Below are 25,396 nucleotides of genomic sequence, written 5' to 3'. Positions count from 1 at the left end.
TGAGATTGGATCCAGCCACAGCCAGGCTGAATTCCTTCTCTCTGAGAAGGAATTTAGAAAGCAGGAGGGTCCTCTCTGCACCTCGTAGCTCAACAAGACGGCTTCTGCTATCAACTTTGTCTAAGCCTTCCACCCCCCCAGCCCCAAGCCATGACACATGGGCATGTCTTGTGCATGCAGTGCAAACATGGACTCCTGAGCTGGTCATTTGATGTCCCTCCTTGGAGGGAAGAACAAGCCCAATGCCTGGGGTGAGAGGCCAGTGCTGGGAGCGGCGCTGGCTGTGCCAGGGCACTGCTGGGTGCCCCCACCCTGAGCACTCCCACCCTTGTGCTGGTCACTGCTGTTTTCCTCTGCAGGGCCTTGTGTTGGGCACATCCTGGAGAGCAAAGTGGAAAGCAGATGGAAGCTTTGAGGCCCTGGCCTGAGGAGATGCCCCTGCAGGATGGCAGTGCTGCTGCAGAGGTCAGCTCTGTGCCAGCAGTGCCCGTGGCTGTCCCTGCCTGCAGTCCCTGGACAGTCCTGCAGCAGGACTGGGACCGACTGCCAGAGCACTGAGGCCTCCAACAACACAGGGCTCTGCAGGACAGTGTGGAAGGGAAGGGAGAGGAGGCCACGCAGGAGAAGGGCTGCTGCTCCCTGGCAGTGCTGCTCTGCTGGGACTCTTTTCTGGCCCAGCTCTGCACAGAGGCTCCGACCCTGCAGCTGCAGAGAAGTCAGAGAGGAAAGATGTCAGGTAAACAAGCCAATGCAAAGTTCTTTATTTGGTATAAGCACACAGTGAGTACAATTCCCAATTTGTACAGCCTGTGGGCCAGGCTAGGAAGGCAAACACTGAATTGAAAATTATATATCTGTTTATATAGATACATATCCATATATATAAAGATTTTCTGGTCTGAACAAATTCTCACCAAATAAACACCCCTACCAGGACCAAAAAATAGAGAAGATGTGGTGGGCCTTTACTGAAGTCCATAACAGGATTGGCCTTTAATGAGGTACATAACATGCAGAAGAAGGAGAGTTGATTGCGTGTGAAAAACACCCAGTTATCAATTTCCTCAGGGCATCCTTGAGCTCCTGGTTCCTGAGGCTGTAGATGAGGGGGTTCAGTGCTGGAGGCACCACCGAGTACAGAACTGAAACCACCAGATCCAGGGATGGGGAGGAGATGGAGGGGGGCTTCACGTGGGCAAACGTGCCAGTGCTGATAAACAGGGAGACCACAGCCAGGTGAGGGAGGCACGTGGAAAAGGCTTTGTGCCGTCCCTGCTGAGAGGGGATCCTCAGCACAGCCCTGAAGATCTGCACATAGGAGAAAACAATGAAAACAAAACAACCAAGTGATAAACAGCAACTAACCACAATGAGCCCAATTTCCCTGCGGTAGCCTGAGTGTGAGCAGGAGAGCTTGAGGATGTGTGGGAGTTCACAGAAGAACTGGCCCAGGGCATTGCCCTGGCAGAGGGGCAGCGAAAATGTATTGGCTGTGTGCAGCAGAGCATTCAGAAATGCAGCAGCCCAGGCAGCTGCTGCCATGTGGGCACAAGCTCTGCTGCCCAGGAGGGTCCCGTAGTGCAGGGGTTTGCAGATGGCAACGTAGCGGTCGTAGCACATGACGGTGAGGAGGAAAACCTCTGCTCCAAGAAAGATGACATGCAGAAAGGCCTGTGCAACGCATCCTGCATAGGAGATGGTCCTTGTGTCCCAGAGGGAATTGTGCATGGCTTTGGGGACAGTTGTGCAGATGTAGCCCAGGTCTGTGAGGGAGAGGTTGAGCAGGAAGAAGTACCTGGGGGTGTGCAGGTGGTGGTCGCAGGCTACGGTGCTGAGGATGAGGCCGTTGGCCAGGAGGGCAGCCAGGGAGATGGCCAGGAAGAGCCAGAAGTGCAGGAGCTGCAGCTCCCGCCCGTCTGCAAATGCCAGGAGGAGGAACTGGGGCATGAAGCTGCTGTTGGACATTTGCTTTTTCTTAGGACAGGTCTGTTCAGAAAAGGAAAGCACAGGGAACAATTAGGACAGCCCCCTCTCAGCAAAGCCAGTGCAGTTTTCAGGGAAATCTCCTCCAAGTCAAGGCATTTTTTTTCTCTACTTTGTGCTCTCTGAGGGTACTGTGAGGAGCAGGAGCTCTGGCCATGTGCTGCCAAGGACTCAGCCATCCAAGTCACTGTCCTTGCCCACAGCCCTTGTGCCCCAGCCCTGGGAGCAGCTCCCCAGGCTGGCTGAGAGCTGCCCCTGGCAGGCAGCAGAGTCCCTGCCCAGCACAGCACCCTGGGCTGCAGGACCCTGCTCTGCCCCACAGCCCTGGGCACCCCTGGCTGCACCCCCGGCTTCACAGCTCTTCCAAAGTGCCCCAAAACAGCCCCCTGCTCACCCATCCCATCAGCTGGGGCTGGACCAGCTTTAGGAGATGCCTCCAGGAGCTGCCCCTGCACTGCCCTGCAGCCACAGACTCACCATGTGCAGCCCTGCCAAGATTCCTCCTGCAGGGAGCTCTCAGCCCTCCTGCCAGTGCTGAGCCCCTTGAAGCTGTGTCTGTGCCCTGCTGGTGTCCCTGAGCTGCCCTGGCAGTGCCCTCAGCCCTACTGGGCTGTGCAGAGGAGCTGCTCACCAGCAGAGCTGTCTCTTTGAAGCTCTTCTTGCTTGCCAGGAGCTCCCTGTGTGCCAGGAGCCCGGCCCAGCTCAGCAGCACAGCAACAGCCCCAGGCATTTCATGACCCTCAGGGGTTTGATGTTGTTTACATGAGACTCAGTCCCTGAGAGGAAGTTCAAACCACTTTTCAACAAGTCAAAGTGAGATGGAAACACTGAAGTTTCCTGTAGTGCTAATGAGTCTCATTGAGGGACACAACTGAGAACGTGTCCCTGGGTTCCAGTTAGAGCAGAAAACTGCAGACAGTGATGACAAGGATGGACAAGCAAGGGAAAGGTGGCTCTGTTGCTGAGGAAACCTTGACTTGTTTCTTTAATCCAAAGGGCCAAGCCCTGACCCCCAGCCTCTGGGAAGGCAGATCCTGTCCCTGCCTCATTCCTCAGGGCTCTTCCTGGGGCACTGGGATGTGGGATGTGCAATGCCAAGGGCAGGACCATGGGGTGGCACCTGCCAGGCTGCTGAGCAGGGACAAGGAGGCCCTGAGGCCCCAGGGCTGCAAGGGGCACTCCCCTCCTCCTGGCATCAGGGGCACAGACAGCAGCCATGGCCAAAGGCCTGCAGAAGGTGGCTGTGTCAGGGCCTTTCAGCTTCTCCCCATCCCTGTCTCCTCTCCAGCCCAGGCTGTCCTACAGTGTCCATGCCCTGCCCCTTTCCCTGCAGGCTGTTGTCATCCCCCCGGCTGCCCCACCTGGCTGGCACCTTCCTGCACTGACATCTCTGCGTCCTCCCTGGTTCTTCCTGCACACACAAAGCCTGGGGCTCATCCAGACTCCTTCTTTGTGACATATTGCAGCACAACACTGACCTCAGAGGGAAATTTCTGACTTCTTGTCACCAGTCTAGGTCATCCCAGCTGCCCTTGGTGGCACTAGTTCTTTCTTAGGCTGTTTTCTGACAGGAAGAAAAGCTCCACCAGCTCTGACACCCCCCTTCCACACCTCTCAGGCTGCTCCTCTACTGTCCTCAATCTTTGCACCACTGACCCCTGAGTCCTCAGCCTCTATATACGGGTCCTGTGCTTGAGGCCCCAAATTCCTTCCTGGGAGATCTCTGGGACCTCTCCAGGGTTTTGGAAGATGACAATAGAGTGCTCTTATCCCAGGAAACACAGAGGGACACTTTTTTCCAAGGCTTGTCTTGGCAGAATGAGGCACAATCTCTTTAAACTTTCTGGCACAAGGGAGCTCTGAGCTCTGGGTACGGAGGGAGCTCCAAGTGCCAACCACTGGAGTGGGAGCTACAAATCATCAGGGCTTGTGTTCATTGGAGGGCCTGACACTAGTGAGAGTGGTGTGTGTGTGCACATGGAAGGACTTGAAGGGCACAGTGAACTGTCTCAAAACACTGTCAAAGCAGGAAAATCCCATAAGGCGCCACAACACACAAGCACTGGTGGCAAACAGGATGGCATTTAAATCCAAGGCCTAAATGGAGGTGAAGCTTTGGAAGTAGCCCCCAGGACAGAATTGCACTGTGCAGAGTGTGGGAATGAGCAGACAGCCCCAACAGGAAGCCAGGGCTGGTAAGGCAGGTCTGGGGAACCCATCCAGACAAAGATTCCCACCTGCAGACTGGAAGCACACCGGGCAAAACTCCCACCGTGGCAAGCTGTGGGAAAGGAGGCAAGTCCTTGTAGACGTGCCAGCCCAAGCTGTGGGAACAGCATCTACCCCCCTGAATACCCAGGGCTTGGGCTGTATAAAAGTGATAGCCCAGAAGCACAACTTGGGGACCCTCCACTGATCAGAGCAGGGTGAAGAAGGACCGGTGGGAGCCTCAAGGATCTCCATGGTGTGATACATTTACTTCATCTCTGTCTCTCTCTCACTGGCTTCCCACCACCCCCTTCTCTCTCTCTCTTTCTACTTCTTTCTGTCTCTCTCTCCCTCCTATTTACTGTTAAATCAAAGCTGGACTGCTGACTTTGGCACATGGTCTCCTTTGCACCTGAATTTGGGCAGAGGTGTCTTTTCATAATGGGAACGTGACAGTTCATAATGGGAACCATGAGGTTTTACAGTGTGGGAATGGCCACTAGATTCCATGAGGTTCCACAGAGTCACAGGGTCCATTTGGCTTCGTAAGGGTCTGTAGTGTGATAAAGGACCCTTGATTCCATGAGTTTGCAAAATGTCTCAGGACTCCTTTGGTTCTAGGAGACCCCACATATGACAGTGGCCCCTTGGTTCCATGAGATTCCACAGTGTCCCAGGAATCCTTTGGTTCCATGAGGCCCTGCAGTGTCACAGTAGCTTTTGAATGCACGAGGTTCCTCAGTGTCACAATGGTCTCTTGATTCTATGAGGTCCTGAAATGTCTCAGGGCTCCCTTGGTTTCATGAAGCCCTTCATGGCACAATGAACCCTTGGTTCCATGAGTTTCCGCAGTGTCCCAGGGTTCCTTTGGCTCCAGAAGGTCCTACAGTGTCACAATGGCCCCTTTACTCCGGGAGGTTCCACAGTGTCCTTGCTGGAACACACAGGGCTGTAATGTTGTCACCCCTGCAGAGCTGCCTCCAGCTCTGGGCTCCAGCACAGGAAGGACATGGACCTGTTGGAGCGAGTCCAGAGGGGACCAGCAAGAGGCTCAGAGGGATGGAGCAGTTCTGCTGTGAGGAAAGGCTGAGAGAATTGGGATTGTTCAGGCTGGAGAAGAGAAGGCTTTGGGGTGACCTAATTGTGGCCTTGCAGTGCCTGAAGGGAGCCAACCAGAAAGATGGAGAGAGACTTTGGACAAGGGCCTGGAGTGACAGGACAAGGGGAATGGCTTCACATTGAGAAAGGGAAGGGTTAGATGGGATATTAGGAAGAATTTCTGGACTGTGATGGTAGTGAGATCCTGGCACAGGTTGCTCAGAGAAGTTCTGGCTGCCCCATCCCTGGAAGTGTTCATGGCCAGTTTGGATGGGGCTCTGAGCTCTGGGTCTAGTGGAAGGTGTCCCTGCCCATGGCAGGGGGTTGGACTGAGATGCTCTTTAAGGTCCCTTCCAACCCAAACCATTCCATGATTCTGTGACTGGTGTGGGATGTGGTGGTCGGAGCCAATGGGCACAGAGACCCCAAAATGATGGAGTTTTCTGTTGTGCGGAAAGGAAGGAGGGAGCAGGAGAACTGACAGCCTGGACTGCTGGTGGTCAGACTTTGTTCTGTTTGGGAGACTGGGTGTGAGTGCAGATGTGCTGGGGGGCAGGAAGGCTCTGCAGAGGGATCTGGACAGGCTGGATCAAGAAGGCCAAGTGTCAGGGCCTGCACTTGGCTCCCAACAACCCCCTGGAACTCTCCAGGCTGGGGGCAGAGGGACTGGAGAGCTGCTCAGCAGGAAGGGACTTGGGGGTGCTGCTTGACAGGGGCTGGATATGAGGCAGAGTGTTCCCAGGGGGGCAAGAAGGCCAAGGGCATCGTGGCCTTTGTGGAGAAGAGTGTGGCCAGCAGAAGCAGAGAACTGATTGCCCCTCTGTGCTGGGCACTGGGGAGGCCCCACCTGGAGTGCTGTGTCCAGTTCTGGCCCCTCAGTGCCAAAAGGCCCTTGAGGGGCTGGAGCGTGTCCAGAGAAGGGAACGGAGCTGGGGAAGGCTCTGGAAAACATGTCTGCTGAGGGACAGCTGAGGGAACTGGGCTTGTTGAGTGTGGAGAAGGGGAGGCTCAGGGGGGACCTCATTTCTCTCTGCCATGACCTGAAAGGAGGTTTTAGTGGGTGTGGGGGTCGGTCTCTTCTTTAAAGCCTTTAGTGACAGGAAGAGAGGAAACGGCCTTAAATTGCATCAGGCGAGGTTCATATTAGATATTGAAAAACACTTTTTCCCCTGAGAGAGTGTTCAGGCATTGGAACAAGTAGCCCAGGGAGGTGGTGCAATCTCTGGAATTGTTCAGATGACATCTGAATGTGGCACTTTGGGATGGGGTTTAGGGGCGATTCTGGTGGTGCTGGGTTGACAGTTGGACTAGAAGATCTGGAAGGTCTCTTCCAACCTTGATGATTCTGTGATTCTCTGACCTGTCATCCCTGTTTGCAGGTTTGTGCTCTAACAAGAGCCTGGGGATGTTTTCTCTGTTGGGTCCACAGAGATTGTGTTGTGTGAGCTTTTTTCCTCTCTGATCAAAACAAGGAGTAATTAATGCTAAATCCAGCAGGTGGCTTTCAAGTAATAACTTGGTCCAGTTTTTCCAACTGTGTCCAAACAGGTGAGGAAAATCTGGAACTTTAGAAGGGTTAGTTTTTTACCTCATTAGCAGGATATCCAGGGGTGCACCAAGTGCCTGCCAGTGAGGAGCACAAGAGACAAGGAGACAGTGACAATATTGTTCTAATGTTAATTTCACTGGAGCACAGAGTGAGATCACATCTGAGTTATGTTTCTTTAATTAGTGATTGGGAATAAAGACAAATCACATATTTGATGACCCTTTAGGATTTATTTCACACTCTTAACAACAAGGTATTTTCCAGCTGGACTTTGAATAAGGTTCCACAGTATATTGCAAATTTCTGTCTCAAGTTAACAGTCTACTTCTTCCCAAAGAAATTCTCAGCAGCTAACACCCTTTCATCATCTTGCTCTTTCCCTGATGCCTTGAGCTTGTTGCTCCTTTTGGTAAATACCCATTTGACACAAGGCACTGGGCAGCTTCTGCCAAGTGCCACTGAATCTCACTTCTTCCCTTGCCTTGAGGTAGTTGTGCTTTAAGAATCTGGCTGTTCAGATGCCCTGAAATGTCTATAGTATTTCAATGGGATGAAGCTTCAAGATGTGCTGTTTGGCACACATGAAAAATGACCTGCCCAGAGAGCCACGGAAATGTAGGTGCTGCTCAGTAATGCCCCTTGACTGGGACAGGCACTGCTGATGATTTTTTCCTTCCCGTCTCTGATTCCATTCCCACTGTTTTGTACAGACTCCTTGGGGTCAGATTTTGCACTGTAGAGTTTGATAAGTTAGTGCAGATGTGTGTTTGCAGGCATGTTCTTCTTCTGTATTCCCTGATAAAATTCAGTAAACTGATACCTGGCTTGAGCTTTTTTTCCCCATAATACTATTTTTATTTATTTCTCCAGAACAGCTTGAGAAAATGAAGGTACACTTAGCCCCAGTTTACTTGCTGCTGTAATCTCTTGACTTTTTTTTTCTTTTCCCTTCCCCCAAACTCATGGGTAACTGTGAAACCCAAGGTCAGGAATGTGGTTGGAATTCCAGGCCCCAATCCAGGGGAGGTGACACTTTCAGTCCCCAGGGGTAGAAGCCAATTGCTTTGTTTATCAACATGCAAAGGACAGCCCAGGATTTCTGGTTCTCCAAGCAGCAGCACTGGCAGGGAAGAGAACTGCTGGCTTGGATGGAAGATAGCTGATAGAAAAGTAGTGATGGCTCACAGGGGGAGAGGAAAAACATGTTATTTGGGGCTGTAGAGGGGGAGGATGACAAGCTAACAAGGTAGTGGAAGCCACGGGAACAGGAAAAGGAGGGCTTAGTGGACACAGATCAGGACAGAAGGAGAGACCCTCATGTTTCAGCCCCTGAATATCAAATCTTAGGAGATCATGAAGGAAAGTAGAAATGAAGCTCACCTGTCCTTTGGTGAGTTTCCAAATGGATCAGCTGTCATATTTTAAGGAGGGTGTATTCCAGGGAACTTAACACAGAAAAGTGACCCCATCAAATGACACATGTATCGGGATTCATTATAGGTGATTTTTATATGACAGAACACATACACATACAAAGATTTGAAAGCATTTTGGAATAAAAACTATCGGAAAAGAGCCAAATCTATAAATAGACACTTGGAGAGATAATCAGTACAAACAATATATTTGCATTTTCATGTTTTGCCCATGTGCACATGTAAATCAGGTTGTAGGACTTGTATTTTAGTTCATACAGTCATACAGATAACTATACATAAAGACTTCATATTGAAGTTCAGATTTGATCCCCAAATCTATGTTTATCAAATTGTTACTTAAAGATGTTCTAATACAGTACCATGCATTAGTACCTCTCATTTTAAAATGTGTTAAAAACAGATTTTTTTGTCCCTGATGTTTCTACAGAGTACTTATATTTTACTCTTCATTTCAGAGCTCTTTAATCCAGTGCTCACAAGCCAATCTACATCTTGATGACAGAGTTCACATTTAACAGTATAGACAGCATAATGCTACTGGTAATTAAGCTTTTACTGCCTGCTTTTATACAGTGGTCTGAGCTGTAGTTTTGCTGTGGTGGTTCCAATTCCTAAACTTAAATGTATTTATACCATGTTTGTAGGCAGCAGGCCCAGTCTTCACATCAGGTTAAATACATAACACTGGAATCTCTCTGCTGTTAACAGACACAAACATGTCTATTGAACCTGTATACTTTGGAATTTGGTTCTGTTGCTGTATTTACTTTGTAAAATGCTGTGGAACAGATTTGGAGAGGGCATTTGTGTTTCCATTTGTGAATGGTATTACTGCATTTTGAGGGTGTGCACTGATTTGTTTGGATCTAAAAGACTGCCATGCGCATCATGTTTGGGCTTCAGTCACCAAAGATTTTGTAAGAGTTGATCTGTATTCTAAGAAATTATTGTCTTTCCAGGGCTAGTTTTTTGGGGTTTTTTTGTGTTTTTTTTTGGTTTTGTTTTGTGTTTTGTTTTTTGTTTTTTTTTTTTTTTTTTTTTTTTTCTGGCCAGAAAAAGCCTGTGTCTGTGTTTGTTGGTAGGGGCAGAAACACTTTGAACGTGGAAAATAAGTATGGCCTCTTAATTGTAATTTTAAGTAAAGGTAGTAGCTTCTGAGAGAAGAAAAATGCATTCCTAATTCATCACTGATTCTTTCAACACGGAATTCTGTGAGTATGTTTCAGTGCAAACAGTGTCTCTAAATTTGAGTATGGTCATTGTGCTGCAACAAGTTTAATCAGGGAACTTGCACATGACAGAGAAGAAAATCTCTGAGCTGGCTCTAAATGAGGCTGAGTTAGTCCACTCTAATCCCTGCACACTTACAGAGGAAATGGATCAGTTCTGGAGCTTTTATTTGTCTTTCTCATATCTAAATACACACATCTAAACATCCAAATGTTCACACATGGTGTATATATAATACATATATATATATATGTTAGGATGCAGCTCTAATCTGTACAGGAACACACAGAGCTGTATTCGCTCCCAGTTTCACCCATGATGTTAAGGAATGGATTTGAGTGCTCCTTTTGACAGGAATGTCTTTTTTTTTTTTTTTTCCTAGCTAAGTAGAAAAGGAGGCTTTAAATTTTTAAATAGTTAATTATATCATTTTTATGGTTTTATAGATCATATTATATATACACACATATTCATATATGTGTGTGTACACTATCCTGTGTCCCTTTTGTGTACCGTGGTATGGAGTGACTATATTTTTGTTCTAAGCTAATTCACTGCTGCTGTTTTGGGTACAACTAATGTCAAGCAGCAAACCTGTAACATGCCAGAAACAGGCTACAGTGGGTTGAAGACACAGCTTATGTTGGATTGTGTGTAAATACAGAGAGTTAGTTGGGTTTATCTGAGAGCCTGGCAGAAGGAGAGAGGAGCAGGACAAACTGTTTTCAGTAACTGTGCTGTTCAGACACCTGATAAGATGGAGAGTGCTTTGGAACTACTGATATGCTTTGAATAAGAAAGGAATAATCAGGTCCATTGGCACTGGCTTATCAGGAAGGAAGTAAAATGCCAGCACTTTTACATGAGCAAAAGTAAACGTTTTAGGCACTTTGGGCCATTTTTCCATTGACATTAAATAGCAGGGTGCTTTTGAGTGTGCTGTAAGGAGTGGAAGGGTTTATTACCTTGACAGAATTACAAGTGAATGTGTTCAGAGAGGAGTTCTCAGCAACAAGAACAGCTCTTTGGATATGTGGCCACATCTATTCATGCTTTTTTTGGTAGAGACTCGATAATTCTCTCCTTTCTTTCTCCCTGAAGTGCAGTGGCTCCCTTACAATGTGCAGTTTTTCAGAGTGTAATATCCTTGTGCATTTTGTAATATCCTGGCAGCATGTTTGATATTGGGCGTGTAACAGGCTGTACATAAAATAATGCTGGATCATTGACTGGTGTGTCCTCTGCCTTCAGACACTGGGTATTTTCATGTTCCAAAAAGAATATATCTCAGCCTGTGCTGGGAAGGGAAGGTGTGATTCACCATTAACTTACCCCAGCAGGCATGAAACATGCTCAGATGCACTATTATCTTCCCAAAGTTGACTGATTTTTATTTCTGTACCTGTTCAAAATTTATTTCTAGGTTCTTTCACATGCTTACAATTAATTTGGGGATATTCAAATTCGATGAATGACAGTGCATGAACATATTTGATTGATTTTGGATTCTAATTGATTCCTGTCAATGAGATCCCTGTGACACTCTGAAATCAATGATATGTGATTCAACAAAGGCACCACTGTTCTGTACATTAGGTAGCAGTTGGGAATTTAGGAACTAAATGTTCACAAGCTATAAATGGAGAAAATGTTTAGATTTCAATAGCCCTTTGTTTGGCATTTATTCACCCAAATATTTTTCTTGGGAAAGTTAGTTTTTTAGAGTGCAGGCTTTCAGTAAAAGAAAGGTCATTGATTTAAGGTCTATTAAATTTTAGCTAAAAACAATAGGCTCCATTGGGATGTAAAATAATTTAAGTATTTCCTGCAGGCAACCTTCATGCTTTAGAGCTGTTGCTCAACGGTTTCATTCTTCTCTGAAGATGTCAACTGTAAATATAAAAATGCCTCACTGAAAATGGAATGGTTCAAAGATTCTAACTGAAATAAAAATTCCTGCCTGGGGAAAGCACTATAATCAAAAGAAAGCGCTCTTAACTTTTTTTTCCTGTGGAGGCTGCATTTGAAAAGAGTGCTTCAAGGCAGCAGGGTTGGTAGGGAATGTTTTTATTTATTTTTTTATCTACTCTCCCCCACAGATGATGATAGTCCAGCTTTGGAATCAGCAACACACTTCAGCCACTAATACAAGGCAATATGTGAGCTGCTGCCGCTTCCAAAATGCAGTATCCTGGCATTTCAGTCAACTTTATAATCTGGCCAAAACCCACTTGGCAATCTTGAAATCTGGCTTCTAAAGTACTTTTATTTCTGAAAGCTTTTGATGTCTTTTTATATCTCTTTAGCATATATTAAATTCCTTAGGAGCAGTGGCCAGGATGTACACTTGATGGATGACTGGAGTGGGGACTCTCCCCCCACCCTCTGCTTTTTTTTTCCCTCTCCTTTAATTTTAAAAAGAGGTGTGATAATTGTGCATTAGGCAATGCTGGAACATGAATCCTGCAGATGCAGCTGTTTGACAACATTAACGTGGGGGGTTTGTACCATTGTTAGGTAAGTTAGCAGAGATTTTCCAAGCTGAGAAGGACAGCCTGCTGCCAAGCTCTGGCAACTCTCTTAAGAAATCTTTTGCTTCAAGGATGCCCTGAGGAAAATGATGACTGGATGCTTTTCTGAAGGCACAAAGGGCCTGTTTTCTCTTCCATAGCATTCAGAATGGGACTCCTTGTTCCAGCCTGCCTGTTCAGGGTTTTGTGGTGCTGGGTTAGGGTTTTCATGTGGTTTTTCTCCTGGGATAAAGGTGTGTACAGTGAATATTGATTATTCATCCCATGTCTGGGTCACTGCCTACATCTTGAATTTGACCCAGAGCCTGTGGAAATGAGGAATGCATTGAAACAAAGTCAAGGATCCTTCAGTGACTTGTTTTTGTGAGTTCAATCTTCTGAGACCTCTGATGAGTCTGGCAGGGCAGTGCCTGTGTGCAGAGGGGCAGGGAAAGAGAGTCCCAGCACAGCAGCAGTGCCAGGGAGCAGCAGAATTTGGCCTGTTGAGAGCTGCTCTTTTTCTCCTGCCACCCTCCCCTTCTGGGCCTCGGCTGAGGCCTCAGTGCTCTGGGCCTTGGTCCCTGGGCTGGGCTGGGTCAGTCCTGTGGCCATGGCACTGCTGCCATGAGCTGGGCTCCACTGCACTCTTTCCACCACACAAGGGGCTCCATTTGCTCCAGGCACAGCCTGAAGCCTCAGCTCTTCTTCTCCAGGGCTCTCAAGAAGAAGGCCAAGGAGCAGACTCTCCAGAGGGTCCTTGCCTTGCTGGTTTCTCCCTGGAGTCCGTGTGCTGCCCTCAGGGTCCCACTGTGGGGGCTGGAGGGGCTGAGGCTGCTCCAGCTGGTGCTGGTGGTGGCCAGTGCCCCTGGAGATGGCAACTGGGGCCTGAGGAGCCCGGGGCCGATTCTCTGCTGCTGTGCTGGGGAGCGGGGCTGGCCCTGGGGCTGCAGGAGCTGCCTGAGCTGATGATGTGCTGAGCATTGCAGACCCAGAGGGCCTGTCCCTGAGCTCCATGGCCTCCATGTCCTGCTGCAGGGCCACACCTGAGTGTGCTGCTCTGCTGGGCTGGGGCAGGGGCAGGGAGATGGGGGGACCAGGGAGGGGCTGGACTGGGCAGTGCCAGGGAGGGGAAAACCCCAGTGTTGAGCTGAAGTGTGTGAGTGGGCAGGGTGGGGGCTCTGCCCCACCTAGGGCACCTCTGGAGTCAGCGTTTCCTTTGGCAGCACAACTTATCTCAGACAAGATAGTTTTCCAATGTTGGCTTTCCCCCCTCTTTCCCAAGGTTTTCTTTTTTGTTTTTTGTTCCCCTGAGGGGAAAAGGGGGAATAGAAGCACATGCTGATCTCTGGTTTTATCTGTATACAAAAGGGAGCTGGGGTGGGGAGGGAGGGGGGAAACAAAGCGATTTCTCCCTCTATTCTCTCTCTTTTATCCCATTCCCGCCTCCCTCGCCACACCCCGGGCGACTGTTTCACCGCCGCCCCTCCTCGCCCGTCCCGCGGGGCAGCTCTTTTAGCTCCGGGGCGGCGGAGACTCCCCCGGCGCGGCCCTTTGGTTTTCCTTGGTTTATTCTCCGGAGCTGATTCCGTTCCGAGCTCGCCCCCCCTCTCTGGCGACCCCCGCCAGGGCCCGTCCCGGGGCGGCTCCTTCAGTGCCACGGGCGGCGGGGACCCCTCGGGGCGGCTCCCCCAGGGCCCCGCCCGCCGCCGCCGCTCCCCGGGGCCCTCCCCGCTTCCTGCCGGGATCGGACACCGCCGGCGGCCCCGGCCCTGCCGGGCTCCATCAGCCTGAGCAATTGCTGCCAAGGAGGGGCCGGGGGCTTCCTCTTGGCCTTCGTCTCCCTGGCGCTGGGGCTCGGCTTCTACCTGTGCCAGAAGGTGAGGGGGGTCCCGGGGGTCGTGTGTCCCCCCAGAGCGTCTGTGCCCCCCCGGGGACCCCCCACCCCGGTGTCACCCCCTTTTCTCTCCCCACAGAGCTCCTGAGCCGGCGGCGGCCGCAGCCCCTCCCCGGGGCCCCGTCCCTGTGAGGATTTTGGGGGGGTCGTGTGTCCCCCCCTCCCCTGCTGCCACTCCTGATCCCAGGAAAGCTTCCCAGTTCTCCCCAGTCCCGGTTATTGGGGGGCAGTGGGGAAGGGGCTTGGGGGAATCCCAAGGGGTGGAGCCGAGTTTGGGGGGGGCAGAACAGGCCCCGGGATGGATCGGGAATGGGGACCCCCCTGTGTTCTCCCCTGTCAGCCCGCTCTGGGGGGGCTCTGGGAGGGCACCTGCCCCTCAATAAGGCACCCAGCACACTTAGAAAGGTGCTGGGAACCCCCTAAACCTCCACACAGGCTCTGGAGGACTGCCTAAACATACTCAAAGCCCACCCAGGATCCCACCCAACCCCTTCTCTGGGGGGACTTCTCTGGGCACTGGTGGTGCTGGGAGCCCTCCCGGCTGCGGGCGAGGAGCTCTCGAGTGAGCGGGTGGTGGGAAGGGGGCGGTCAGTGGGAAAAGGGGGGTCAGAGGGGACAGAAGGGGTGGTGGGACCCCAAACTATGTGGGAGGGGAGTGGGACCCCCCAAAAGTGGAGGGAGGAGGGGCACTGAGGATGCCCTCTGGAGCCCTGTCAGAGCCCTGACACTTCTGGGGTGACTCCAGGAACAGCCTTCACTGGCCCAGGGACATTCATCTCCCCAGCCTCACACACATCCCCTGCAAATGGCCCTGTCTCCTCCATCACCCTCCTCTGCCTTTCTGGCCTGGCCCTTTCATTCCACACCAGCAAAGCAGCCTGGGCACCATCTCACCTGGGCACTCAGAGGGCTTCTGTGAGCAGGAGGGGCAGATTTCTCTGGAAGGTGCATTTGTCCCCTGTCCCATGGCACAGGGCACAGCTCAGAGTGCGAAAACACTCTCAGGCACACACATCCTGGAGAGCTTTTTCAAGACAAAAATAGGGAGAGGAAGAACAAAAGAGGCCAAATTAGAGAGATGAAAGGTGCCCCAAAAATCAGGAGCTGCCTCTGAGCCAGGTTTCCATAACTGAATCACTGGTGGGATATTTACTTTGATAAGTAGCTGCACAAAAGTATTAATGTACAAAATGAAACAATCAGCTTAATATATTATATAGAAGGTGTTGTCAATGAAAACAAGTGGAGAAAAATTGTTGAAATTAAAAAAAAAAAAAAAAAAAAAAAAAAAGGTCTGGCAATGCTGACCAGGAAGCCTTTAGCAATTATCAAGAGTTCTGTTCTGCAGAGGTTTCAAGTGTCCCCTAAATTCCACACTCCTGGCTTCAGGCCATGACTTGCCAGAGCAGTCCCAGAGCTGGCCACTGCCCAGAGATGCCCTGGGGCAGCTCCAGTGCCCAAGTGGGACAATTGGCCCAGGGTGCGTGGGAGCCCTTTGGAGCAGGAGCTGTTGGGCAGGAAGGGCCCATCTGGGGAGGGTCAGGGAATCCCCCCCTGCAGCCCTGCTGCCCAGGCTGAGGAGGGTCCTCTCCAGCCCACAGCCCATCGTGTGCCCTTGGGGGCTGCGCTGCCGGGGCTGTTCCCGGGCACTGACTGGGGAATCTCCCGGGGTGCCCCGCGCGAGGCGGGGGCGGGGCGGGGGGCGGGCAGGGGGCGTGGCCGCGCGCTGATTGGCTGCGGCGGGGGTGTCTCCACCCGCAGCGCGCGAAGGGCGCCATCTTTGGCGCGTGGGGGATTCGGGGGCGGCGGCCCCGGGAAAAGCTGCGCTTGGGTGTGTGAGCTGGGGGGGTCTGCGGGGGGAGCGGGGTCTGGGGATCCCCTCGGGGGCTGCGGGGAGCGCGGCTGGGGGTGGAAAGGCTGGAGGGCTCGGGAGGGCTTAGCAGAGGAGTTCAGGGGTTCCCGAGGAGATTTTGTCCTGTCCCTGAGGGGGTTCGGTGTCCTGAGGGGCCCCGGGGGGGGGGAGGTTGAAGGTCCCTGAAGGGGTTTGGGAGTCTCTCAGGGAGTTTGGGTTACTGAGGAGATTGGGGGGTCACAGGTGGGCTTGGGGGGATCTCTGAGGGTGTTTGGGGGTCCTGGGTGGGTTTTGCGGGGACGTTTGCAGCAGTTTTTGTGGTCTCTAGGGATTTATCGTGTTCCAGACAGCTTTGAGTCTCCCTTAGATGGACTGGGGGGTCCCTGAATGGGCTCGGGGGATTTCAGGTGGCTTTTGCGGGTCACTAAAGGGTTTAGGGGGTCCGGAGGGGGGGGCGGGGGGGGGATAAGGTCTCCTCGGGGAGTTGGGAGAGGCTTGAGGAGGTTTCAATGGGTCCTGGGGTGGATTTCTGAGGGGATTTTGGGGGTTTTGAGGGGATTTTGTGGAGTCCTCTAAAGCCCAGCAGTGGGTTTGGGGGGTCCCCCAGCCCCCAGGGGAGAGGTCCTCGGGATGCCCCCAAAATCGGAGAGGGGAGATATAATAAATCTGGGTAAGGGGATCCCAGTGCCCCCAGTATATCCCAATAACCTCCCAGTGACCCTCAGTATAGCCCAGTAACCCCCCAGTGACCACCCAATGTATCCCAGTGAGCACCCAGTAACCCCCAGTATGGCACAGTAACCTCCCAGTGTCCCACCGTTGTCCTGGTATCCCCCAGTAACTCCCCAGTTCTCTGCCAGTGACTCCCAGTGTGCCCCAGTTCCCCCCCAGTCCCTCCCAGTGCCCCCTGGTTCCTCCCTGTGTATCCCAGTATCCCCCATTAATCACCCAGTGCCCCCCAAAGCCCCCCGACTGTCTCCAGTGTGTCCCCAGATGCCCTTGGCCTTTCTGTGAGTGTGGTCGGGAGGGGGGATGATTTTGGTGTCAGAGGGTCCAGGGGGGGCTCCTGGGGTGAAATGGGGGGTTGGAGACATCAGAGATGGGGTTTGGGGACAGTGGGGAGGGGTTTGGGGATAGTGGAATTGGGGGTGTCAAAGGGGAATGAAGGCCATGGAGAGGCCCTGGGGACATTGGAGACACCAGGGGGGTCTCAGGGTGTTAAGGGGGGAATTAGGGACGCCAAGAAGGTCTTGGGAACCCCAGGAGGGTCTCAGGACTCAGCTGCTCTTGGTGCTGCCCCTCCTCTTTCCCCCTAGACATCATTAAGCCCCACCAATGTCTCCCAACTCCCATTTTCCTTTTAATCCCCCCCCCCTTATAGATCCCTTTGACCTCCCAAGACCCCTTTTAACTTCCCTAAATGCACCCAAAACCCCCAAATTCCTATACAATCCCCCCCAGATCCCCCCAAATCTCCCCCACCCCCAAATCCCTTCCAACCTCCCCCGTAAAGAAGGATCACCCAGCACCCTGGGACAGGAACACAGTGGGCTGTACTGGGGCACTGGGCTGTACTGGGAGGGCACTGGGGGGGCTCAGGTGTCCCAGGACAACGTGGCCCAGCTCCAGGAGAGACCTGGGGAGCAGTGAGGAGGTACTGGTCTGTACTGGTCTGTCCTGGTTTGTGCCCCTAGTCCCCAAAGCCCCTCCCCAGCTCCCCCAAGACCCTCCTGCACCCCAAAGCCTCCCAGGCCCCCCAGGCCCCTGACTTGGTCCTGCTGCCCCTTGAGCATCTGCAGCTGCTGCAGAACCAGGCATTTCATCAGCAAATGTGCAGGTGACCCCAAGCTGGGGGTGTGTTGATGTGCTGGAAGGCAGGAGGGCTCTGCAGAGGGACCTGGCCCAGCTGGATCCATGGGCTGATTGCAAGGGGATGAGGTTCCAGCAGGCCAAGGGCCGGGTCCTGCCCTTTGGCCACAAGAAGCCCCGTCAGCCCCCCGGGCTGGGGCCAGAGTGTCTGGAGAGCAGGCAGGCAGAAAGGGAGCTGGGAGTGTGGATGGACAGGCAGCTGAAGAAGAGGCAGAGTGTGGCCAGGTGGCCAAGAGGGCCAATGGCTGGTGTCCTGTGTGAGGAAGAGTGTGTCAGCAGGAGCAGGGAAGTGCTTGTTGGGCTGGAGTGAGCGCTGGTGAGGCCACCCCTGGAGTGCTGTGTCCAGCTCTGGGCCCTGAGTTGAGGAAGGCCCTGGAGGGGCTGGAGCAGGTGCAGAGAAGAGCAGCAAGGCTGGGGAAGGGAGTGGAGCACAAGTGGTGTGAGGAGAGGCTGAGGGAGCTGGGGGTGTTGAGGCTGGAGAAGAGGAGGCTCAGGGGAGACCTCCTGACTCTCTGCAAGTCCCTGCCAGGAGGTTGGAGCCAGGTGGGGGTGGGGCTGTTCTGGCAGGAAGCAGCAGTAGGACAAGAGGGCTGGGTCTTGAGCTGTGCCAGGGGAGGTTTAGGTTGGATATTAGGAAGCAATTTTTTGCAGAGAGAGTAATCAGGCCTTGGAATGGTCTGGGCAGGGAGGGGGTGGAGTCAGCGTCCCTGGAGGTGTTGAAGGTGAGAGTGGATGTGGCCTCAGTGCCATGGTCTGGGAAGCACGGCGGGGTTGGATCCAGGGTTGGACTTGATGCTCTCGGAGGTCTTTTCCAATGTGGCTGATTCTGTGATTCTCTGATTGCCATTCCTATGGCAGCACATGCTTGAGGCTCTATCCAGAGGATGATAGAGATGTCTGGCCATATATATCTCCAAGAAGCCCAGAGGCCAGTGCAAGCAGGCAGCCCTGAGCTTGCACATGATGTCCCCTCCCTGCAGGTTCCTGTCCTTGAGCCCAGGCCCTGAGGTGAGGCTGAGAAGTGGCGCGGAGGTGAGCCCAGAGCTGTCCCTGAGGTGAGGCTGAGAATAAGTGCAAGGCAGAGGTGCTGCTGAGGAAGGAGAGCCCCGTGGTGGGGAAGAGGCAAAGGTGCCCATCCCGAGAAGGTGCTGTGTCCATCCCCTGTGTGCCAGGTGAGCTGGGGCTTTGCTGCAGAGCTGCGGGCGCTGATTTGAGCGTCTCCAAGTGCTGAGATGGTGGGCACCCAGGAACACAAACTGTGCCTGGCCACGGAGCCTGCAAGGAGGAGCAGAGACAGCCGTGGCAGTGTGGGGGTCCAGGTTGTCCGTGTGCCTTCCCCTGCAGGCCCTGGCTGTCCCTGCTGGGCCCCTGTCCATCCCCATCAGGTCCCTGCCCGTCCCCCCGGGCTGAGCTCCCCCCAGGAAGTGCCGTGGAGCTGAAGCTGCTGCCATCCCCCCCCTGCAGCCGCTGCCCCAGCCAAGGGAGCAGCAAAGGCAGGGCCAGGAGCAGAGGCAGCAGCAGGGGAGCCCTGGGGGGGCCGGGAAGGTCTTGTGTGGGTCAGGAAAGAGGCGCTGGGCACGAGGCCGGGGCTGTGCTGAGCAGGCCCAGCCCTCACATCCCCCCAGCCAACGCCGGCTGCCCGGGGGGCTTGGGAGGGACCCCCAGCCCGTGTGCCCCACACTGAGCTGGCAGAGAGAGAGCCAAGGGACAGGGTCACTTGCCTTGATCCCTGGAGAGTGGGGGAGGCTGGAGAGAGGGGGCAGCTGCGACAGCCCGGAGAGCCTGGAGAGGGGGGAGCTCGGGCCCCCCATCCTGAGCCAGCGGTCGGGGCCGTGCTGTTGATGCCAAATTTCCCCTGGTCAGGCTGAACCCAGAGCCCGCCCACTTGTCAGGAGGCCCGATCCGCTCCCTGCTCTCATTGCCCTGGGGCAGCCTCTCGTGTCCTGTGACCTATGGGACTGTTTGGTTTCCTTGGGCACAGCCGGCCCTTGTGCAGGGCTGTGCCCTTGGGGGCTGTTGGGGGTGGGCAGGAGATTTTTTTTTGGGGGTGCCGGGCTGGATTGGTGGCAGAGCCCCGGTGGTGGGCGGGGGGATGCGGGTCCCCCCCACGGTGGGGGTTGGTGTTGCTGGGTCAGGCCCCGCCGGCTCCATTGTCAGCCCGGTGCCGGCGGGGGGGACACAGCGGGTTTGGGGCCCCCGGGAGTGCCGGGGGTGGGTGTGGAGCTCGGGAGCTGCCGAGTGTGGAGGGCGGAGCGGGGAGATGCCGGAGCTGGGGGACCCCTGGCAGCCTGGAGGGGGGAGCACGGAGAGGGAGGAGCCCCAGGACTCCCGGGAGCCTGAAACGGGGGGCGTGGAGAAGGGGAAGCCTGGACAGTGGGGACCCCTGGGATCCTCAAGACAATGAATTGGAGAACCTGGAGAGGGGGAATGTCTGGGGACACGACACCCCGAAGGTGAGAGTCAGAGGAGAAGGGACCCTTGGGACCCCCAACACTCCCAGCATCCCTAAGTGGGACACCCAGCATTGCAGAGAGGGGAGACCCTCTGAACCCCAGAGGGGAGAGACCATCGAAGGGGAATTCCTGTGAGAGTTTTTTTGCTGAATCTTGATATTTTAGAGTAATTTTTAGCTGAAGCTCAATTTTTTGCAATTTGGGTGCGGTTATCTCGCGCTTTGTGAGGATTTTTTTGCTTGAATCTCGGTTGTTTGGGTCTTTCTGGGCTGAATCTTGGTGGTTTGGAGGTTTTTATGGACACAGGATGCCCGATGTGTTCTAGAGATGGACTTGGGCAGGAGGAACCCCCAAGCCAACGCGCTCAGCCCTTGTTTTCCCCCCCATCAGGATTTGTCCTTCCCAAAGCTTGGGCGGATGGAGGAGGCTGCGAGGAAGAGGAAGATGCCTTGGGCCCCCCAGGCAGGTGAGGAGGAAGTCAGTGTCCCTTTGGGCGGGTGTTGTGCTGGCTCTGTCAGCCCAGCATGGCCCCGGCTGCAGGACAACCCCGCTGGCGCCGCCGTCCTGCCGGGGCCGGAGTTGGGGGGATGTCCTTGGCCTTCCCTGTGGGCCGGAGGCAAATCCCCTGCCTGTCCTTCTTGCTTCCTGCCCCAGGCCCCGAGCTGAGGACGGAGAGCCCGGAGGACAAATCCCCCCGTGAGCCCCTGGTGGGAGAGGCCGTTTTGAAGGGCTCCCCGGCGCAGGAAGGCAGCGGGGAGGAAAAGGGCCGGAGATCCCCCCGCAGGAGGGGCTCCAAAGCCAGCCCAGGGTGCTCTGAGGAGGAAAGAGCCAGCCTGTGCCGGGAAGGCGGCCGGAGCTTGAGGGGAAGCTCTGAGCTGGTGGTCCCTGAGCAGCCTCCCAGCAGGGAGAAGCCCTTCAGGTGCTTGGAATGTGGGAAGAGCTTCAGCAGGAGCAACAACCTCCTCACCCACCAGCACATCCACACTGGAGAACGGCCCTATTCATGTGGGAAATGTGGGAAGACCTTCAACTGCAGCTCCAACCTCCGCACCCACCAGTACATCCACACTGGGGAACGGCCCTATAAGTGCTTGGAATGTGGGAAGAACTTCAGCCAGAGCTCCACCCTCCGCATCCACCAGCGCTTTCACACTGGAGAACGGCCCTACAAGTGCTTGGAATGTGGGAAGAGATTTTACACCAGCTCCAATCTCCTCGTGCACCAGCGGTTGCACACGGATGAGATGCTCTTCCGCTGCACTGACTGCGGGAAGGGCTTCAAGCAGAACTCCACCCTTGTCACCCACCAACTCATCCACAGCGAGGAGAGGCCCTACAAATGCTTGGAATGTGGGAAGAGGTTTCAGACTAGGGGGAGTCTCCTCGTGCACCAAGGGACGCACACGGATGAGAGGCCCTTCCGCTGCACCGACTGCGGGAAGGGCTTCAAGCAGAATGCTCACCTCGTCACCCACCGGCGCATCCACACTGGGGAGAGGCCCTACAAGTGTGGGGAGTGTGGGAAGAGCTTCACTGACAGCTCTACCTTGACCAAACACCAACGGACCCACCTGTAAGGGAAGCCCTGTGAGTGCCCCGACTGCGGGAAGAGCTTCGGCCGTAGGACTGACACACAAAAAAGGTTTCAAAAGGTCTTCAGGATTTTGAATATCTGCACTCCAACATCCGTTTATTCTTTTGAATATGTGTAACTTTAACCTCATTTTAGTCTGAAAGCCAAATTCACCACTACCCCGTTCCCTGATAACCGTGGGCTGATTCTGACAAGTGAGGCAGAAATTACCCACTGCCCAGCAAAAACCAGTGGGGCCAGCCAGTGGTGTCTGACCTGGCAGCCCAGTTTCCCCAGTCTCATCTCAAAATGACCAGTTACACTGAAGCAAAGAGCACTGGAACCAGTGCAACAAGCCCCAGTCTGACTTTCACACCTGCCCACGTGTCCTGTTTTCTGCTGCTCTACAGACTTCCTTGTTTAAAATACAATGGGAAAATGAACAGTTTTTGGGGTTGTTTTGGTTTTGGGCTCGGGTGTTTTTTTCCCGCATCACTGTTCTCATTAACCTCATTTCAAATCTATTTCGGTGTTTGAAGATGAATTAAAATTTTGAATGATTTTTAATATTAATGCCTTGACCAAAGTATCAAAACATGAAAAATAAAAAAAAAAAATACCACAAAGCTGTCCATTATTGTCACAATCAAACACTCAGAAGTACTAACATAAGCACATTGTAAACCTCATAAATAAGACCATTAAAATAATTTTAATATTTATGTATTAATATATTTTTACTAAGCCTAACATAAGGAAATTTAATTCCTGACATCGGCTTTCCCCACCTCTCAAAAAGGTAATTTAGTTACATCTTAGTCACCCTTGAAAGGCTCTTTCCAGCTGGGTTGGCCTCTGCCTCAGACACTCATGAGATCTGCCAAAACCAACTTAAGGGCAGATTTCCCCACCAGGTTCAACTGCATTGGTTGTACCAAAAACTTTGCAAGTAACCCCACAACTTTCATCTTAAACTCTTCTCTCAACCTTGTAAAATAATTAGCAGTAAACAGACCTGATAATGTGTTATAATTAAGAACACGTTCTTGTTCTCAGAGTTGTTCATACACAAAAAAGATGCCACAGGAACGGCCAAAATATTAATAGCAACTTCTACACTTTGGAAATCTACATTTGGTTTTTAAAGATTTCACAGTGGTTGTTTCCTTAGGAATTAAGGCACATTTTACTAACAAGTTTCAATAAAGTTACAAAAACATCTTCCTCCACTAAGACACAGGCAGTGATCCTAACCTGAGGTGGACACTGAAAAGCCCAATTTTTTTCTTAGCTGTCACGAGTCTTTCATTCCTTCTGCCACATCAATTAGGCATCAGCCCATTTTTCAAGCTGCTGTTACCTACCAGCTCCTGGTTTGGTTTCCAAGCCCAGTATTTTGGCCACAATAAAATCAGGGCCCTGGGCAGTCATGTCAGAATGACAAAGAGTACTGACCCTCCCTGCCAAGGGAGACAAACCATTCCCAACCTCGACCAAAGGTTCAAGGCAACGATTCTGAAACAAAATTTACAAAGTTTTTCTCTTCAGTTTTTTGCTGCAATTCTCTGTTGCTCAATTAAAAGACCACAGCAGTGAAAGACAAGGCCTGATGGCCAAACCCAGGGCTTCAGCCACTTGAGGTCTATTGAAACCTTCTGTTCCTCGAGTGGGAGGCTGAAATCCAACACGTACAACACCCACGCATGAGACACCAACACATTGACCAAGTTTTCCAGAGTGAAATCTGAGGCTTCAACTTAAAAACTGAGGTGACCTCCCCTGGAAATGGAATTTCCTCCAGCAGAAGGAGCTGAATGGACAGAATGAGGCTGTGAACAAACCAAACCTCAAGGTCTACGTCTCAAAGTCCATTAAAGCAAGGTTTTAGTCTCGAAGACACATCCCTGGTAACTTTGACACTGCAGGAAAGAGCAGACGTGTCCTTTCTGGCCAGCAAAGTCCATCATGAGTTCCTGTCAGAGACTGCACAGAACATGAGTGCCCTGGACAGCCCTAGTTCTGCTTTTACCACCATCAGATGTTCTGTAAGCACAGCAGTCAAAGCACAACTCACGTAGGTTTGGGTATTTTCAGCTAAGGCTGTTTGCCAGGTTTCTCAGATTTAGAGAGGAATTCCCAGTAAGATGTGACTTTATTCACAGATGCACTCTTTTTTGGGTGTTATTTTAAAATAATAAACTGTATTGCATTAAGCAAAGTATGTCAACTTCAGTAAAGCTTCAATAAAGTGTCGGGCGACTGTTGAGCACCTCAGTGAATTCATCTGTAAGCAAAAAGCTCAGGGGCATTGTGGTGGCCTTCATCCCTCTGCACACAGACATCACCTCCCAGCTCTGCTTCTCTGCTTGACCACCTTTGCCCCTCCAACTGCTCCCCGCAGCATCCCAGCTCTCTTTTGCTGCACAAGTGGAGTGCTCTCCTCAAGTCTTGCACCTGTTCTCTGCTGCTCTCCTTCCCCGCTCCTTTCACCATCTTCAACCCTGCCTGTTTGTGGAGCCCACTCTGACCCCCTCCCTCCACAATCTCCTTCTGGCCTGCCATCTCCCAAGCAGATCTCGGGCTGCTTTGGAAAGCCTGATGGCAAAGCTGCTCTCCCTGACTTGCACGTCTGCCCTGCTCTTTAGGCAGGACCAGGCTAAGGGGCAAACGATACGCACGCCACGTGGAAGGTGAAATCACCCGCTTCTGCAAGACTCTCGGAAGAAAGTGCGGTATCAAGGTAATGAGCTCCCCCGTTGCTGAGACTCTTGTCTGTGCCATTGGCAGGGCACTCCTGTGAGCCAAAGGCACCCAGAATCAGTGGGGCTGACAGGGCCTCAGTGTCCCTGATGAGAGGGTTCCTGCTGTCCCCAAGCAGGGACTGTCTGAGGGCGGCACTCTGCTGGTGTCCCAGCAGCAGCTGCAGCTCTCCTGCCCAGCAGTGAGCCCTGGTCCTGTGCAGGGCCAGCACCCCGTGAGCATGAGCCCAGCCCTCCTGCCTCAGCCTAAGGACCCTCTGCTCTCGTCCTCCCCTACACAGTGACTGTGGGCACTGCTGCCAGCACTGCTGGGCACCTGTGGCCAGGGCTGCTCTCGCTGCCCATCTGAGCAGCACCAACAGGGGCCTTGGGGTGACATCTTTACTCTCCTCCTTCCTGCCGCAGCCCTTCGAATGATACCTCACACGCTCGGAGAGGACGCACATTGTCCTTGAAGCCCTGGAGCAGAAAGATGCACAGAATTATCAATGGATACCTGGAGAGCCTCGCCCATGGGTTGAACCATTTGGGTGGAACCTTTACAGAGGGCGCAGGATCAGAGCAGAAGAGATTTTGTGGCTGGCCACGGTTGACCCGTGCTTCTTCCTGACAGATGTAAGTGGCCTGTGGCTGGATTGCCCTGCCCTTCAGCCCTAGAAGGCCTTGTTCCTCTCTCCATCCCTCCCTGCCAAACCCAGGTGTCTCAGGCACCTGAAGGCACCTGAAGGCAGCAGAGTGGCATGGAAAGGGCAGCTGAGGCTGCACTACCGTGGCAGCACTCTCCTCACCTCTGTCCCCTTCAGGTGCCAAAGATTTTGAGCTTCCTGCATGAAAGACTGCCAGGTGTGAAGTGTGAACGTGTGCAGGAGTGCTTCCACTCCCTGCTTCTGCTGCTAGCAGAGTTTTTCCCAAGGAAGGTAGTCGCCACACTGTTGAGCATCGCTCCACAAGGAGACAGGTACTGGCCCTGAAAAGCCTG

At 52.9% G+C, this 25,396-nt stretch overlaps 2 protein-coding genes and 1 pseudogene across 2 annotated transcripts in view; 1 reads left to right on the top strand and 2 right to left on the bottom strand.

Moving 5' to 3' along the window:
- LOC135405272 (zinc finger protein 501-like) overlaps positions 1 to 25,396 on the bottom strand; it is an 895,895-nt gene that overhangs the window by 644,759 nt on the left and 225,740 nt on the right. The window lies entirely within an intron of this gene.
- LOC135404562 (zinc finger protein 850-like) overlaps positions 1 to 25,396 on the top strand; it is a 147,430-nt pseudogene that overhangs the window by 29,968 nt on the left and 92,066 nt on the right.
- LOC135405429 (olfactory receptor 14A16-like) lies at positions 971 to 1,965 on the bottom strand. The gene has a single exon (XM_064640124.1). The coding sequence runs from the start codon at positions 1,963 to 1,965 to the stop codon at positions 994 to 996; it is 972 nt and encodes a 323-aa protein (XP_064496194.1). The 3' UTR covers positions 971 to 993.

The sequence above is a fragment of the Pseudopipra pipra genome, chromosome W (genome assembly GCF_036250125.1).
Source record: "Pseudopipra pipra isolate bDixPip1 chromosome W, bDixPip1.hap1, whole genome shotgun sequence".
Lineage (NCBI taxonomy): Eukaryota > Metazoa > Chordata > Aves > Passeriformes > Pipridae > Pseudopipra > Pseudopipra pipra.
This window is presented reverse-complemented; position numbering and strand designations above follow the sequence as displayed.

Coding starts and splice junctions, on each gene's coding strand:
- LOC135405429 (XM_064640124.1), bottom strand. CDS start 1,965: ATGTCCAACAGCAGCTTCATGCCCCAGTTCCTCCTCCTGGCATTTGCA.